At 39.6% G+C, this 17857-nt stretch overlaps 4 protein-coding genes across 13 annotated transcripts in view; 1 reads left to right on the top strand and 3 right to left on the bottom strand.

The window, feature by feature from the left end:
• The window catches only part of nrcama (neuronal cell adhesion molecule a), a 45496-nt gene extending 44866 nt beyond the window's left edge, over window positions 1-630 (bottom strand). For all 8 annotated transcript variants that reach the window (XM_056747817.1, XM_056747820.1, XM_056747823.1 and 5 more), the window contains exon 1: window positions 504-630. The gene's annotated coding sequence lies outside the window, so the exon portion shown is untranslated. The remainder of the gene's footprint in view (window positions 1-503) is intronic.
• pnpla8 (patatin-like phospholipase domain containing 8) lies at window positions 286-9645 on the bottom strand. The gene is made up of 11 exons (XM_056749024.1): window positions 8824-9645; window positions 8525-8674; window positions 8295-8446; window positions 7805-7899; window positions 7562-7733; window positions 7276-7333; window positions 7000-7194; window positions 4184-4382; window positions 3785-4025; window positions 504-699; window positions 286-396 (listed from the first exon to the last, which is right to left on the bottom strand). Exons 1-11 carry the CDS (start codon window positions 9643-9645, stop codon window positions 286-288), a joined length of 2391 nt encoding a protein of 796 aa, XP_056605002.1.
• A 14-nt stretch (window positions 9646-9659) lies between these two features.
• ccdc87 (coiled-coil domain containing 87) lies at window positions 9660-17771 on the bottom strand. Of its 3 annotated transcripts, none has more exons than XM_056748591.1 (20): window positions 17703-17771; window positions 17096-17321; window positions 16859-17010; window positions 16526-16776; window positions 16240-16447; window positions 16071-16164; window positions 15908-15984; window positions 15505-15659; window positions 15097-15424; window positions 14405-14524; window positions 14128-14243; window positions 13787-13916; window positions 13573-13673; window positions 13154-13269; window positions 12989-13020; window positions 12568-12744; window positions 12371-12485; window positions 12036-12178; window positions 11314-11954; window positions 9660-9830 (listed from the first exon to the last, which is right to left on the bottom strand). In XM_056748591.1, exons 2-19 carry the CDS (start codon window positions 17211-17213, stop codon window positions 11712-11714), a joined length of 2676 nt encoding a protein of 891 aa, XP_056604569.1. In that variant the 5' UTR covers window positions 17214-17321; window positions 17703-17771; the 3' UTR covers window positions 9660-9830; window positions 11314-11711. The 3 variants fall into 3 exon arrangements, with proteins under 3 accessions (XP_056604569.1, XP_056604570.1, XP_056604571.1); XM_056748592.1 differs by having other exon boundaries at window positions 17096-17306; window positions 17703-17764; XM_056748593.1 differs by lacking the exons at window positions 9660-9830; window positions 11314-11954; window positions 12036-12178 and having other exon boundaries at window positions 12989-13061; window positions 17096-17762.
• On the top strand, window positions 10186-10933 carry akap14 (A-kinase anchoring protein 14). The gene has a single exon (XM_056748594.1). The coding sequence runs from the start codon at window positions 10472-10474 to the stop codon at window positions 10922-10924; it is 453 nt and encodes a 150-aa protein (XP_056604572.1). The 5' UTR covers window positions 10186-10471; the 3' UTR covers window positions 10925-10933.
• Window positions 17772-17857: the final 86 nt, after the last annotated feature.

The raw sequence follows: 17857 nt of genomic DNA, 5'->3' as shown, positions 1-17857 counted from the left end.
AAGGGAAGAAGATGCAGTGCTAAAACCATTGCTGCTTTCTTCTTATGCAAGAAAGAATGTTTCGTTTTAATTCACACTGACATTGTGTCTATTTAGGAACAGCGGTCAAAATAGCGCTTTGTATTTTAGAAATGCGCAATAATACACAAATATTGAGAATGAATGCCAAGGATGGCGGAACACCTGCTGTCGAGCAGCATTTCTATGAAATATCACGACGGGCCCTTAATAGTCTGTCAGTATGACACGACAAACAATAAAATCTAGGATAAATGAAATGGACCATTACGCGTAATACTCCTGATTCATAACGCATCCTTTGTGATGCCACATCTCGGCGAAAATCCGCATCATCATCGGTTGCCATGGGAGAAGCGCGACTGGATGCCCCTCATCCTTATCGATACAAATACTGCACCGAATGCGCATTTGATCTCGCGAAAAGCGTCTCGCAATAAAACAGAGAGAATAAAGACATTTTGTATAATGCAACGCAAACTTACCGGTTCCAGTGATGAATCCTCGACCGGTCCGGTGGCACGGGACTGAAGCGGCTGTGCTCTGCTGTTCTGTCCGCGCGTACCGCAGCCTGTGGTTGCGCGCTTGTCTTTCTCCTCGAGCGCGCTTCTGCTGTCAAACGCGCAGCGCCGTCCCGCGCAAGCTCCGTGCAGGCGCAGCTGCAGCGATGCAACGCCGATTCTGACACAAAGGACGAAGGCACAAACTCACACACAGAAAGAGTAATTTAAAGCTTTGTTAATGACGCAATAGATTGTTTACCATACAATAGGCCTATACCATACACTGCTTTAATACAAACTTAAACAATAAAACACACAAAGTAAAAGACAAGTTAAAATGTTAAGAGGGTAGCTTTGGATATTTTACGCACAAAAAATATTTTGCATTATACTTACTCTCATGTTTCTTTCAAACGGAAGAACTTACTATTTAAGAGCCTAAACAAGAGGTGCTGTACTCTCAATGTAAGTGTAACTGAAGTCTCTTTGAGCTAATGCAGACAGGCTTTCTCTGAACATCCCACTTCCTAAATTGGCTTTGGAAAAGGTCTTAATACATAAATCATTGTCACATGGAGTCCTTTGCCGTCTTCTTTCTTCAATGGGATCTCCAAGAAGAAAAAAATCTGGAGCCCCTTCTAAATGATATTTCACAATTTGTTAATATTGTATTCTCTGCCAATGTTATCCCTTTTGAAGTTCAGCAGAAGGGTATGGCTCTCTAAAGCCTCGGTTACAGACATAGACATGGCATGATCCATTGAAAAGATTACTAATATTTCAGTGTGACTAGCACATCACTGCATAGATTTAAGAAAATAATATCAGTTCTCATTCATCTTCCTGACATTTAGATAAACTTAAATTCAAATATATAACCCATTAATTCCCACAAAACCGTTTCTATGATAAATCTCATCCACCCAATAAACAGATTTGCTCAGATCATTAATCTGTTTGATTGCATATCTATATAAATCGTGTCACTTGGCACATAGGTAATAAAATAATTCAGCTGCCATTTAGACTACATGATTCAAAAATTTAGGCGTGCAAGAGTTCTGTCACCAATGTAAATAATATACACTGACACAGTAGTGGACGAAAAAATATTTTAATCGCAAGTCAACTTGCAAACATGGACGATCAAACAAAATATGAATTCAAATAAACATACCTTATGCACTATATGTAAAGGACAATCTAGAGTACAATAATAATGTGTGCCATCTATTGCATGTAAGATTTAACATGAAATGGTTCTTGTTACCTATTGTACAAAGTAAGTTACAAAATTGAACTTAATCCTGTCACAGTGTTAACAGGTTCTTGTTTGACTTGCCTGAGGGGAGTCTGGGAAAAAATGATGCAAGTATTGTGTCAGCTCTGCTTACGTCTGGGATGTGCAGCTTCATGATCGATGGCAGCTAACAGCCAGTGACCTTCTAAGCATGTAGACACACATTCCTTACTATCCGACTGCCTATAGATAATAACAAACCCTGCATTGACTTCTCATTGGTTGTCTCTGTGGATAAAGGCGCAATATTTGATTCAATCCAGATTAGACAGTGCGGAATAAAACTGAATCAAGAGAAAATGAAGACAAGAGAAACATCTACTCTGGCTATGTCCTTCTTCAGTTTGGTTTGAGAAACCAGTCTTCTGACTGTATGTACTGTAGTCCAACAGCAGCAACATCTGAGTACATATTTCTAGACTCCTCTCGCACTCACCTGAGGGATTTGACACATCATTGAACATTTCCATGGATAAGATGCGACATACCGGAGGTTTTGACCGAGAAAAGAACTGACTGGAATTCAAAGGTCCTGAATGTTCTTAGCCTACCTCGACCCCTTATGTCACATTTTCCACTGCGACAGAGTCTTGATGTAAAAAGTACACTTCACTCTAAACGTAGTTGTTCGGTGTTAACAGGCTGCTAAAAATGCAGAGCCGGTTCATCTTCCAGCCAACATGAACTATCATTTAAGTTTGGATTCTAAATAAATCTAAATTTAGATATTTCTGTTCCATTTAATATTTATTCATATGGATAGTTCATATTCATAGTTGGAGAAATGGTTTACTTATGTTTAAACCACAAGTAATTGAACAGAAAATGTTTTCGAAAAACTGTTAAAAATTATTTCTGATGAACTTCACATGGACAGACTGAGGATTTAAAATCTTTTATTTCTCTCAGAGAATTTGTTGAAAATTTTCTTTCAAGACATTATTGGTGAAATGACACTTTTATATTGAGACCTATTCAAATTTCATCTACAACACTGTCAGAATTTTACGCATTCAAGGATAAGCATATTTTACTTTATACTTGAACTGAACCACATCAATAAATTATGTAACGGTTAATTTTTTCCCAAGTGCACAGTGAAGACATCAAGGCTGAAATTCAAACGTACAACTGAAGGATTTAAACATAATAGGCTATTTCCATGATAATACTTCAATATTATTTTCCCAACCAATGCAATAATCAATGCAAGTGCAAGAGTTTTTGAATCCACCAATAATAAAACTGCATTTAATGTGCGATTTTGTGCAAAAAAACGTGTTTAAAACATTATAGTGCTGTTGGTTCGCATTCTAACACAAATGAAAGGTTCATAATTACGTCCCATTTAAAATAAAAAAATAAAAACGTATGTTCGTTGAAAAGTTATAAAAGCTTATTTACATGAGCATTCATTTGTGCACATGGCAGCTTGTCTCATGCTAAAGAAGTAAGCTCAGTCCTGTACTATTGTGCTGAAACAAACAACTTAAGGTTTGTCAAGGAGAGACACTACACAAACAGGAGCACTATTGCAACTGAATGCTAGTTTGTCACAATAGTAATACTACATACAAACTAACATCGGCAAATACAAATGGTGGCTAGTTTCAATGTGTCTATTTCATGCTCGTGTGCAGTACTCATCATTCAGACATGACAGTGATAAGACGATGGACGGGGTTGTCAAGAGCCGAGACATTGTGAACAGTCGCTGTCCTTACATTAACTACAAAGCTCTAAGAATCATACCTTTTTAATCCCAGATGCCCTTCAATATGAGGCAGAAGACTTCTTTTACTACATTAAATTGTCATTACGGCACCATAACACTTAATCTGTAGTGGCTTCCTCCATTTTCCTTGTTAAACGTGGGACAGAATAAGGAAAAGGTTGTTAGCTGTGCTAGTTTCACGGCTTTAACGTGTTTTAGAGTTTGGAGCGGAAGGGAAAGCCGTCGTACAAGTCAGCTTTAAGTTGCGCCCATTCGGCCAATTTCTGAACAACACTCTTTTCTTGAGCGAGCACGCTGGCCGCTTTCTTCATCTTGTTCTCATTGCGTTCCAGGTAGCGACGGCTCTCGGCCTGCAGGAAGTCAAGCCGTTCTTGACGGTTTTCGTCCAATGGGACGTCTTCGCTCATGTAAGGGTTGAAGCGGAAGTAGGTGTTGGGGGGAAGAAGGGCGTCTAACATCGTGTGCACCTCTGCGGTGAAGGAGAGAGACCATTAGCCAATAAAAGTTATTCTTTAGTCTTTCATTACCACTTACCACAACTCAACATCACCCTCTAAAACCTTTTTTCATAGTGCAGCTGGAGACCATGTGACTTGACGACACGTGATCACGTGACTCCGCTCTTACCTTCAGTGTCTGTAGCGCTGCTTATGACGTTGGTAAGTTTGGTCTTCAGGCTGGTGTAAGTGCTGGAGCCGCTCTTGGTGACTGTCTCGTACCGGCCTGTGCCCAGAGACACAACACACTGCACCGGCGTGTTGGGCCATAGACACTTGCTCTCGTGGATAGCCAGAGCCGTGGGGTTGTTGATCAGGAGTCCACCATCCTACAGAAAAAGGATGCCAATTTTAACAATCCAATTAATAATTAACTATCATTTTTTTGGATTTTAATCCAGGATTTAATACAAAATTATCTTTTTACGCAGGGTAGTATAAATTATTCATGTTGGCCGCAGGTAGTTAAAAATGATACATAGTCCCTAAAAACAATTGTGGTTTCCACCATTATAATGGCATTTATTTGACCAGAATTAAGGAATAAAAGACATGCATTTGCCTTTCCAGTTGACATTATAATGGGAAGCATCCTGGTACAGTATAATGGACACAGGATCTCTCGTCTAAACTGAGTAGCTGTGTTCATTTCACTTGAGGCATGTAAAATTAATTTAATCGGCATCATCTTTCTTGGCTTCCAGTAAGAAGCACATCAGAGAAATAAAATGATGAAGTCATGTTCACTATACATCTTCCCTTTTTTTCTCTCAAGTGCCCTAGATTTCAGTGACATGGATAGTGAAATGTGCATCAGTTCACTATGACAAGAGAACAAAGCTTATGTGAACCTAACCTTATGTGAAAGCAAATGCTGACCACAGATTTAGAGGAGCAGGTCACCTTCAAAATGAAAATTTCATTATTTACACACAATCTTGTCATTTCGAACCTGTATGACATTCTTTCTTCTGCAGAACACAAAAGTACTGCTGAAAAATGTTGATAACAGAAAACCGTTGGTTCCCCATTGGCTTGCATTGGTTTTGTGTCCATACATTAGAAGTCAATGGGAACCAACGGGTTTTGGTGACCGACATTTTTCAAATTATCTTCTTTTGTGTTTAGCAGAAAAATGAAATGACAACGTAGTGAGTAAATCGTGACAGAATTTTCATTTTGAAGGTGAACTATTCCTTTAAAGCAACATTTCTCATACAGATCATATCATATGGCTTCGGAAGACTATCAATACTGCGCACAAGTGATACAGAAAACATTTATCCTGCTTTCATCACTTTTGAAGTTAAACAATCCTAGTCCCCATCCACTTTAATTGTGATGCAATGTTGGCAAAATTCTCGGATGTACTGTCACTATAAAGAATCAGGGATTCAATCAAATGAAGCAAAACAAACAAACATTAGAGTACAAACTCCTTGTGTGATGGTCTATAGTAGGCACTCGAGAGTCGTATTTCTAACAGATTACACAGGTTTGGCATGTGAAGAAGGAACTAAAGTGCCATTCAGAGCGAGTATTCATGAAAACAGAGAGAGTCTCTGCCACTGGTAGCATTAGGAGGCTGGGCACTGAGTGCTCTATTGGCAACAGGTTTTAGAGCCGAGAGCTTCTACCACATTTGCATTTTAATGAGGAGCATTCCTCCCACACTGCAAAAAAATACATCAAACCATAGCACGGCTTAAACAAGGCATCATGGGAAGATAAGCCAATTGAATGTCGATTAAGTGGGTTTGAATTTAAGCAGCTATAGCATTTAAAATTTAAGACAGCTGAAAATAGCTTATGGACATCTGAATCTCTAATAAATTCATTGAGGACAACGTCACTTTTTCACTATTTCTCATCTACTGACTTCTTTATAGTTCAAAAGAACTGACCACAAAACAAGGAAAATTCCAGATGATTTTCCGTTTCCAGAAACACTAACTCACACTGCAGAATATGAATTGCTTGAAAACAATTCTTCGCACCAACATTTCTATATAATAACCATTTTCCTCTCGACCACTGATTCATTGGACTCAATGGACTTTCGATGAATCCGTGCATTCATTTAGCTCAGTGCCTGATGGCTTTATTGGCCTTTTAGGACAACAGAGACATTGTGAAAAGCTTGATGTGAACCCGGTGGGTGTCGATAGACAGACGGACAGAATGACGCCTCCCCGTTGGTTCATCAGACACTGCTGAAGGCTACGATTCAACATGAGTGTCTGCCGTCCTGGCCGGCTCAGGCTGTGAGGGTGCGCTGAGTGTGTCAGCGTTGGGATTATGCCAGTTCAAGCCGGCTGAAGATGGGCAGAGAGACCTTAAAGCTACGCTTGGCCAGTGGAAACACATGTTCATATCCACAGAGCAGTCAAAAAAATACTTTTGACCTATACTACATTTTAACACAATACTTTGTTGTTTATGAGATGGCAAACAACACTTTTATCGTTGTTTATAATGCAATTTAATTTATTCTAATAATAAAAACTGATTTAAAAATAGATTTTTTGACAAACCAATAAAAAAGTGAATCCTATTGATTTACATTGATGTGTTTTTGAAGTGAACATTGAAGTGGGAGGAGCCTCAAGGATACCTCTCCCTTGAATCTTTCCAAACAACAATCTAAGGCAGGCACGCCGAGCCTGAGCGACGGCACTCAAAAGCAACACTAATAAGTCAGAACATGCAGTCCTGATGGGACATCACAGGATGTAGTTTGAGTGCATGCTTGTGCAGACTTTGCTTTTCTTTCACATCCTAAGGGAAATCTTAATGATTTTCAATTCAGCAGGATTTTTGCCTTAAAACAGCCATAGCACTTAAGACTTTAGCCTTAACATGATGCATATTTTTAGAGAGTTTTAGATATCATGATGTTTGGATTACACTGTTCCTTTTAAATGCATACTGGACTGTGTAAATTACCTGATGGAGGTCGTTTCCTAGAACCAATTCCTGGAAGTAGCCCGGAGCAGCGGATGAGGCCCGGATGGCCTGCCACATCTTGTGATGGCAGCCGCCCAGGTAGTGCGAGCGAACGCCAGGCAAGAAGTTATAGTTCCTGAAGACATATGCCTTCAATGGTAGGCCTCTGTTCACCAAGGTGCTCACTGCTGACACCTAGAGGAACACCAGAGAAGCGAGTTACCATACAATCTCAGAGAAGAGACGAGAGGTTTGTACAGATATGTGGAAACACACCTTGGGGCAGTTAGGGTTTTTGGCAGTCTCAATCATTAGACCGGGACCCATTCTTTCCCTGTTGAGAATGTGCAAATGAATTGGCAAAAATAACAATGGCAGGGAAACACATTATATTACGATCACTTTCTCTAATGACATCTCTGTTGCACAATTTCAATGTACTCAGTGTCTTTTTTGCCCAATCTTATTTTCTTAATTTTATATAAGTAGCCTTGGAGTCGAGCAACAATAGAAAAAAATAGTTTTTGACCAAAAACTGACAGAAAATGATTCCATGTCATACTTGAGGATCTCCTCCCAGATCTGGCTGTCGTAGTATGCGTGACTCCATCCCATCTTCACTGTGCCCACTATTAAATTCTGCTTAAAGACATCAGATCCCAACTTCCGATACAGTTCCTCACACTCGTTCAGAGGGATCTGGAATGCTCCCAGCATGAAGGCCAGGATGGCACCTTAGAAAAGAATACAATTCTTATAATCAGCATAAATGATGGTTGTAAACACTGTGTGTGGCTAAATATACCTGTACTAACTCCACATATGTAGTCAAACAGCTGGTAGATGGGCTTCCCAGTTAAACTCTCCAGTCTGTGCAAAGCTTGCAATGCAACTAATCCCCTAAAAAACAACATCGATATATTATTATACTGTTTTACACATTATTACTCATTTATTGGTTCATTATTATAGCATTTTTTCATATTTATAAAGTTTTTAATAGATGTCTTATGTATGGCATGACAGCAGACATGCTGTCCCCAACTACCCTTAATTTATTTGCGGTTTCAATAAAAAATAAATGGATTTTCAGCCCTAAAACTGAGACAGTGCACAATCATTTAAAAAAATGAAGAGATGATGGACAACCTATAAAGGAAGTGAAAACTTGTGTCTGATCTATTTCTGTCTGACCTACTTTTTAGAACATTTTTGGGCTGACCTACTTTTAACTTCTAAGTACTTTCAGAATTTGTTACATTTAAATGAATCTGTCATTTGTCTGTCAGAAGCACCTGGTTCCGCCTCCATCGATAGAGAGGACACGTATCCCCCTGCCTTTGACCGGGTCATTGTAGCCCACCAGGGCCAGAGCCTGTCTCACAGCCGCCTGCAGATGGGAGTCTCGAGCTTGCCTCAAACGCAGAAGACACTGGATAACCTTCTCCTTAAAGCAGCATGAAAAAGGAAGCATGTAAAGCATCTTCACTGTAAAGAAAAAGCAGACTGTCTGACACACGCTTACAGTGACCGCCACTCCTCTGGTCTCAGGAAACTCCAGCAGGTGGAAGCTCAGTTCCTCCACCCTAGTGATGGTGATCTTCACATCAGTGACTCTTTGAAGACTCTTGACCAACGCTCTGGTTCTGTTATCTACGCTCACACGTGCTATAATCTACAACAAGGAGAAAAATGTACCATAATTACTAGAAAACGTACGATATATAAGAGATGAATCGCGTGTCCTAGTTATATTTCCATCCCAAAATCAAAATAAAGTTATACCAAAAACAATAAGGAATGAATTGAAAGTATTTATTCTACCTTCTCTCTTTGAGATAGTAGCCTCTTAGCTTTCTCCTCCGCCTCTTTCTGCTCCTTGGTTTCTGCACTCTTTGCTTCCTGAGATACTGCCAGCTCTGATCCAACTGTTTTGTCTTTCTCCACTGTTCCACCGCTCTTTGAATCTGCTTTAAACTTTGGAACCAGGGGAGTGATGTAGTTACCCACAAAAGCCTGCACACTTGGCCTGGGGTATGACAAATAATGACTGATGCCTTTTCTTGGAGATATTGGGATAGCCTCCTCTTTAGCCGCAGGAGGTGCTTTTGAACTCTTCACAGAACTATGCTGATCATTGACAGGTGGAAGAGGGGGCGTTTCTGGTTTAGCTCCATGGGATACTGGTGCTGCCAAGAGGGTGTGATCCTGGCCACCACCTTGAGAACTAGACTGAGTAGCAGCAGGGATCGTATTTTCTCTACCCTGCGATCTCTTGTCATCTCGTGTGTCGCTCCCAAAATATGTGTTGACGTGTTCGGCCAGGTGACTGTATGTTTCATCCATGTTCGTGGCAAAAGCAGCAGGCTGGAAACGTTGCAGCGTCTGCTTTGCAACTGCGTTAGATGTGTTCCCGATGTTAGTGGACAGGTCGCTAGGTTTTGGGGCTTCTTTTTCCACCTGTTTCACCTTTGGTGGATCAGGTGCTGCCATGGTCATAACAGCCCCAGCTCCCACCTCAGGACATTCGACTTTGCTCTGGGTGGCACCGGCTTTGAAGCGCGTGATCTTGGAGAGGAGCTCAGTATTCACCGTTCCGCTCACAGCCTTTGTGACTGTATCAAGTGTGTTCCTGATACGCGACATGCGTTGAGGTTACTAGAGGCAATTCGGGGATATTCTGAGGACACGGACATGAAAACTTGACATCAGAGCTGCTCACGACAGCAGAGCTTAATTATATGTTCTGAAATACTTTTAACCATTTTGGATATATTAAATATGGGCTCAGGAATGTAAGAGGTGGGAGCTTTTCTCATTTTACAGGCAACCTGTAAAAAAGCAAATTGAAATTTATTAATGATTAAATTATACAATTTAATATCACTACTACTAGTATTTGTAGTAAGACGAGCACCACTGACGTTTTCTACAGGAGACAAATATTGTTATTGTCTTTGACAGAAATGATTTAGAAAGAAATACAGTAAGAATGGGAGATGATTACATTATATATTGCGAGACATTAAATATTATATAATTTTGTATTTAGGTTGGGAACATTTATTCAATTTATTTAAATCCAATTTTGAATGTAATACACAAAAAAGCAACGAAATAAGTTATTCAGAAAGTATATTTTATCACAAAAAACTGATGAAACAGTTAAAAGAATAACAGACCTTTAAAACTGAACCATGCTTTTACTGTAGTAACCATACTTTTATGGTAAACCATAACTACACATCTCACTATAGTAAAGATAATTTTACCATAAAATTTGAGGTGAAGGGCAAAATAAACCTTTCTTTTATCCCTAAAAATCAAAACAATTTAAAGGAAATTTGACAAGAGGCACGGAAAACCCGGAAGAGGCCCCTGTCAGTCATTACCATGGAAACCAACGTCAACATAAAGACTGACAGCTGAAACGGCAAGCAACCGCATTTAAAAAATATACCGATAACAATAAATGATGGATCCCGAAAGCTCAAAAAGCGCAAATACATCCGACTGTGATCATGAAATTAAAAACGTCGACTGGATCTCATGCAAAGACTTTACAGTCGAAGCTGGAGAGCAACAGATCAGACAGTACATGGACACATGGGACCTCAAACATCCCGGATGGCTGTACAGCGTTCAGTTTCTCCAGGAGCAAGAGCAGGAGTTTAAAAAGCAGTACCATTACCGAGTCCAATGGAGCATCCCGACCCAAACAGCCCCGATCCCCGGAGCCACAGCCAGCGTCTATTTCATCATAGAAATCTCTACGATCAAACCAAACACGCTGCCTGTTGATGTGCACTTTCTCATCGAATCAACCCGGTCCAAACATATTCCAGGCCGAACGAGGTTCAGAGAAAAGTGGCTGATGGATGTGCTCGAGAGCAAGACTTTACTTATGGACACTATCGACTTTTAGACCTGAAATCTGCAGTGCTATCTATAAAACATGTGTTAAAGCTAACATTATTGATTTGAAAATGTTTAAAGAAGATTACACTGATGCTTTCAATATTTATTGTCTGGGGGGGAAATTGCCATTTTGCCCATCCTTAAACTATTCACATGATTCGACATAACTCTATTCAGTAATTCTTATCTCGACATAAATATATAATGTAAATACAATTATATAAATGTAGATAAAAATGTGATCTCTTATAAATATAGCATGTAGTATCATTGTAAGAGGCTGCTCATTGGACCGTCCATGTTGTTTTGAATGTAGCTGTCAAAGACTGCATAGAATAACTTTTGATCATTTAATCTGGAAATGTAAACGTTGAACATGAATATACAATAACATACCCGGTAAACTTTTATTTGCTGTCATTTCGTTGACACATAGTCTGAAGAGAGAGAGATGTATGACTCCCAAATGAGAAAAATCATGTCAGGAAGTGTTGAGAATCACAAGAGATGACGTGAGGAGAAAACAGCCAATCAGAGCCCCGCCGCTCTCTTCTTCTCCTCAGTTTATAAAAGCTACGCAAACAAACACGAGAGCGCACTGCCAACTAGTGGTTGTTACTAAAATAGCAAAATAAATGTTTATATATTTTTTTCTATGATTAAAAAGACTACTTTTAAATGTATAAATAATGTTCTACATGTAAACAGATTTGAATACAAAAACTAATTTTAAACAAAGTCCCATAATCTATTAAATCATATCCTGTAGATCTTTTGACATGTACACAAGGGTTTCAAGTATTGTTGTAACTGGATGTATCGCTCATCTCTCTCAGATGTGACTGTTGGATACAGTCCTCGGCGGTTTCGTGGTTAAAAGAGTAAAGTTCCGGGTTGTGATTTAAAGGAGGCAGCCTCACAGGTAGAGCTGTCTGTCCCTGCGCAAACCTCTCCAGCGATTGGACCCGCCTCTCCTGTTGAAGCCAGTACAGCATCTCAGTACGATCCCAGCGCATTTTTTCTTTGTATTGTCGACCCTGTGACACAATTAAAACCAGGATAAAATGAGGATTTCTGGACATCTAGGGTGTCCTGATGCTGTGAGCTTGAAACCTCACCTTATAGGTGATGTTGTCATTGAAACGTGTTGTGACGTGGCTGATTATTTTGGACAATTCTTTATCTACAGCTGAAATCTGAGAGCTGATATTTTCTCTGCGATTGGCTTCATCCATTCTAGCCATAGATGAACCGTGATAACCTGCACGTTCATGTGTTTATGAGTACAAGAGAACAAAAATGTAAACAGGTTAAAACGAGTAATAGATTTGAAATAATTTACAATATGCTCTTAATAATTTATTTTATGAAAGATAAAGCTATGCAATGAGGTATAGACATTAAGGACGGTTTCAAATGCATGAAGGATTTCAAAACCTTGTGCCTTTTATACCTTGCTGAAAAAATCTGCTGGGGTCAGATGCCTCCCTCTCAAAGTCCTCCAATTGAGACAACAATAGCTCCCTCCGCTGAATCAACCGGGCAGCCTGCTCCCATGCAGTGATTGCCTGAATGCACAAAACCACACACATCCTGCATACCCAGATGTTGAACGTGATGGAATGCAAGCTACATTGTCATTATTCCTACCTCCCGCAGATGGTCCCTGTACTCATGGGAGCTGTATTTGATGGCCATGTCTAGCCGCTGTCCCTCTGGTAAATAGAGAGCCTTCCAGACCCTCTCCAGCCTGGCCTGCACCTGATCTCCATCCGACAATTCAGCTGCTGGGCTCTCACCCGGATCTCCAAGACACACACTCTCTCCCTTTGATGTAAAGCAACAGTATACTCATTTTTTTCTTCAGTTAAACACTTCTTCTGCAAAGTGGCTATTTTAATACTTCTTGTCTGCTTGGAGCTTTACTTTGAAGTGCTGAGAGTTGAATAAAGTTTTGTTTACATAAAAAAAGTAAATAAATAGTCTACACTAACATCAACAGCTAAAATGATTTAGAGACCAACGAAAGAAAAGCAGAAGCCAGATTATAAGGGAAAGAACATAAACTCACAACATCCTGTATTTCCCCATCTGGATATTTTTCTGAAACACACAGCAGACAAATCGTTGTCCAATCATACATTCTGGATATAAAATAACAATGGATTTTCTTAAATATTCCAGCATTTAATACAGTAAACTGTCAATTCTTAATTAAATGTAAAATATGGATTACCTTCCAGTTCTGGATCTTTTCCCAACCCTCCCATCTTTATGGTGTTGACATTCCAGAATCCAGGAACATATTCCTGCTTCATTTCCCTCAGTAAATTAATGCTTTCTAGCTGCTTTCTGGAAAAGAACATTGTCAGAGTATAAGTATAAAGCCTACAACTCAATTTTTGTGCTTCACAAGTTGCTGACCTTAGCACTATAAGAGTGTTTCCTTCTTTTCTGTCTAACTTTGTGCATGCTTTTGCATATCTGACCTCAGAACTGGCCAAGAACTAGAAAATAAATCAATCTAACTGTGTATTTCAACTAATGTCTGGAAAAATGTTCTTAGTACATTAAGTCATCTAATAGAACCAAGGACACGTGGAGGTTGAACCAAGAAAGCCTAGAAAAAACAGGTGTTTTTTAATGGATACAGACCTTCGCATGTCCTTCTTCTGCCGCTGTGCCAGCTTGTGTCTCTCTTCCTCCTCATCCTCACTGTCATACAGGTGAAAGATCACTGACAGATAATCAGAGTCCTTCAAAACCATAGCAGACAAAAAGCAATTTTTCAGAATGTTGTGCATTTCTTTCCCTTTCAAGGGGCAATTTTTTTCTATTCAGAACCGCATATTCTTATCACCAAACTTACCTGGGTGGAAATGTAGTTAAGGTAATCATCTAATGACAGTTGGCACTTCCACCAGTTAAACCAGGCTCTGTATGCCCGTGTGGATACATCCACAGGCCTCTCCCTTTTTAATGCCCTCTCCATCCTCTCTCTGCACAAAGTCAATATCATTAAACAAAAAAGCCAGTGCAGAAGTGATTTTATATCTGAAATCAGCAAAGATGATTTTATCCAAAGTGACCAACAAAGCACTTTGTTTCTTCAAGCATCTTGTTTATGATTGCAATGGTGATAGAATAGAAGCAGCAACATTCCAGCCATTGTACACAGTAAGAGAGTGTAGAGAAAGATCATTCGCACACCTGTGTGACATGCTGTGTGGGTTGGGCCGTGTTAGTGATGGGTTAAACAGATTTTGATTATTGTTTCTGTTCGGGCAGCACTTGGCATTAGTCGGGACGGCTTCGATCCTGGGGTCCTTACAAGACAAAAATGTACTTAAATATTCCTCACAACATCAAGATATTCAGTCTTCTTGTTTACAATTTTTATGTATGATTAGAATTTAATTCAAATTTTAAAGACCATCCGAAAATATCTTACAATGTGTTAAGCACAATGTAAGTGACCATAGTTTACCTCGTCAAGGCTAAAATATTTTGTCGAAATACTTTTGCGTAGTTCTTCATAAACTTGCTTCATTTTTATTTCCTCTTCAATCAAGTTCTGGTCCATTTGAGCAAGAGATGTCGAGTCGATCTGGAGTTTTAAACGATTGCATATAAAACCAACGTAAACCACTGTACACAATTTCAACACTGCAAAAATGACTTTCTTACTTAGTCTTTTTTTCCAGTAAAACTGTCTAAACATTCTTTAATAAAGAAATATTTTCTTGATGACAAACTGACCTATTAGTTAGTCTAGTTAGTAATTAGTCTTGTTTTTAGTAAAAAAATAAGAAATTTCTGTAAATGTGTGCTAAAACAAGAATAAAAACTTAAAAACTTGAATTGAGTGACTAAGAAAAAGGTAATCCTTAATTCAAGATAATTTTTCTTACGCCATTGGAATATCTTTTGCTTGTGTTAAGCACAAATACACTGAAATTTTATATTTTTTTTACTAAAAAGACTATTTTCTTAGGTCATTTTACTCATCAAGAAAATGCATCTTGATTCAAGGATTTGTAGACAATTTTACTGGAAAACAAGAAAAAGACTAAGTAAGAAAGTCAGTGAATTAGTGATAAGGTGTACAATTTATAAAAAAAATGTATGCAAAATATGTAAACACCTTCAATGTGTATTTGCCTGTGATAAAAACAACACCTCTTTAGTGAAGACATTGTAGACGGGTGGGTACATGCGGAGTTTGATGGTCTCTGGGAGAACTCTGTCGGACAACCTGGCTGGTGCCGTGTGTAAGATGGTTTGAGGTGGTGCCATCAGGCTGACCACCGCTCCTTGTGGGTGCGGAGGTTTCTCTGCAGGAGCTTGTTGCTTGCTCCTCTCTTTCTTCTCCTCTTCAATTTTTTTTTGCAGTCTTTGTTTGAGCTTTTGGAGTCTGCTGCAACAATAGCTGCCCTGGGCTTTAAGAAGCGGGGGCAGATCCATCTCAAGGCCTGTGTCATCCTCGCAATCGCTGTCCTGTAATAACCTAAAAATACACAAGTACACCAACAGATCAAATTTTATTAAATTTAATGGATGAATGGAGTATACGTGCAGCAGTTGAACCTCTTCAGATCCTCTCGTGGGTTGATATGATCCTCCGGGCTGGAGTTGGTCTCAGTGGACAGAAGGACCAGCAGGGATGAAGAGCGGAAGAGTGGTGCTACCTCCAGCTCCTCCAGCAGTGTCTCCCTGTGTAAGTCAGGCATGGAATAACATCCCTGAAAGATGGGACGAAATCTTAAAACATATGAAAAGCTTCAATATGGAAATTTTCTCTAGTAAGAAATTTAAGTAATGCTTGGTATATGAAGCAACGGCTTATATGCTGAAGTTTATTACAAATAACTATGTACAAATTGTAAAAGTGACGCTTGCTATCAAATTACGTATAATAGTAAAATTGTGGATGACTATGAAAACAAGTCGGAGGGTGAAACTATTAGAGATTGAAAAAGGTTTCGGTTACCTTAATTCGAAATCGGTTTTGAAAAGGACTTTCATCCATCTCTTGTTTCTGTAAACTGGGTATGCTGTCAGCAGAACCTTGACAAATTCACAAATGACATCTTATGACATCCTGAAACATCCCATCACTGTTTGTTTAGATATCTGTGCATTTCATGTCCTACCATTTATGTCTATCTTGCAGGCGACTGCCTCCACTTTCCAAGGTAGGAGGTCATACACATTCTGAAGATCCAGCTCCCCAATGTTCACCTCAATCTGAAGACATGAAAATCCATTATTAAAAAAGCATATTCCTCACTCTTGGAAGCACACATGAACACACAAGCACACCTCTTTGAGATCATCCGCCAACGTATTTTCCCTTGGCGTGCTTATCATACAACGTTTGACGTGAAGATCATGTTTACACGGGGTGTTGAGTGAGTTCCCCCGTGGCGCCCTCCGCTGCCCCTCATCAAATGCAACAGCACCGGATCCGACCCTTCTGTTAGCTTTAATTCCCGAGACAATCCTACATCTAATGGACCGCACATTCAAGCTGCAAATAGAAACAGATACAGTCTATTACATGAAGCAGAAATGTGGCACCATGTGATCATAGAGAATTTAAGCTTACAGGTTGGTGCAGTCTGAAGCCAGCTGGGCTGCCAGTCTGCTTCGGTTGGCGTAGTCGGTAAAGACGCCACGCTTCCTGAAAGTGTCCTTCAAGAGCAGGTATTGCAGAATCAGCTCTTCACAGACGCGCAGAACCTCGCTGAAGGTCTGACAGCACAGCTGCACGTTCTCTTCATGGGTCAGCGTGGTATCGACAGGTGGGATTTTCAGGTCTTGCCAGATCATACCTAGCTCACTGGTCAGTACTGCCGACTGCGTGTCAAAAATACAAAATAATTGAGATACACAATGAGAAGTGTTAAGAATTCTGGTCGAGTATCTTTTTAAGACTGACCAGAGCCTGTTGGTCTTCATGGGAGATGGAGTAATGCTGTGATTTCAGGGTTATTCTCTCGCTCAGCTGTTCACACAACTCTGACAGAGAGGTGGGGGTGCTTTTATTCTTCTCGTGAGATGAAGATACTGATTTTATCTCCTTAGACCTGCCTGAAGATAAATCCATAAATCTCCAATAGTAAAATATTGATGCTCCATATAAATGACTCCATAAATAAGGGAATGAGGTACAAACCTGTCATGTTGTCAACGCCGATGTCCATTTGACATAGAAATTCTCGAATGTTCTTGAAGGACCGATCTCGACTGTGTACCACTGTTTGTATGAGGTCATCATGTTTGGTGTGCTTCATCCCACACTTTAAGCATGCCTCAAATCGGTGTGCCCTTGTTATTTCTGCAGTCCCCACACATTCGTCCAATGTCTTGCAGACTGGTTAGATCTGCTATGTAGAACAGATCTAACATAATCAAACCAAGCAATTACAGTTTAGCTTTTATTAAATATGCAGGTCAATTTGTCATCATATCTACAGAGCAAAACCAAACTTAACAAAAGCTTCATGAACAAAATCAAAATGTTTCTAAATAATGCTAAATAAACACCAGGTGTTATTCACAGCAGATTATAAGAAACAGGTGAAACGCTGCTATCAAAGTCTTTAGTCGTAAACCTGCGTAATTAAATCTGATTTATCTGGCACAAGTACATAAGTGTTCAATTACAATACAGAAGGCTTTTAAAGAACATCGGCGGATTAATTAGACTATTCTGTGCAATCTTTTAAGGATCAAAGACGGGAGCGTTACGAAAATACAATTTAAAGCGTATTTAGACGAACGTTTTCTAAAGCGCCTATAGCTCATCTTGCCACTGCCAGCAGCACGAGACCTAACAAGTCTCGTTGCTCCGGAAACCCCGTCAGGATATGCACGACGTCATTACGCAATCCTGGAATCGCAGCTTCCTTTTAAAAAAGGGTTTTTAATAGACCTG

Source organism: Triplophysa dalaica, chromosome 5 (assembly GCF_015846415.1).
Source record: "Triplophysa dalaica isolate WHDGS20190420 chromosome 5, ASM1584641v1, whole genome shotgun sequence".
In the NCBI taxonomy this organism is placed as follows: domain Eukaryota; kingdom Metazoa; phylum Chordata; class Actinopteri; order Cypriniformes; family Nemacheilidae; genus Triplophysa; species Triplophysa dalaica.
This window is presented reverse-complemented; position numbering and strand designations above follow the sequence as displayed.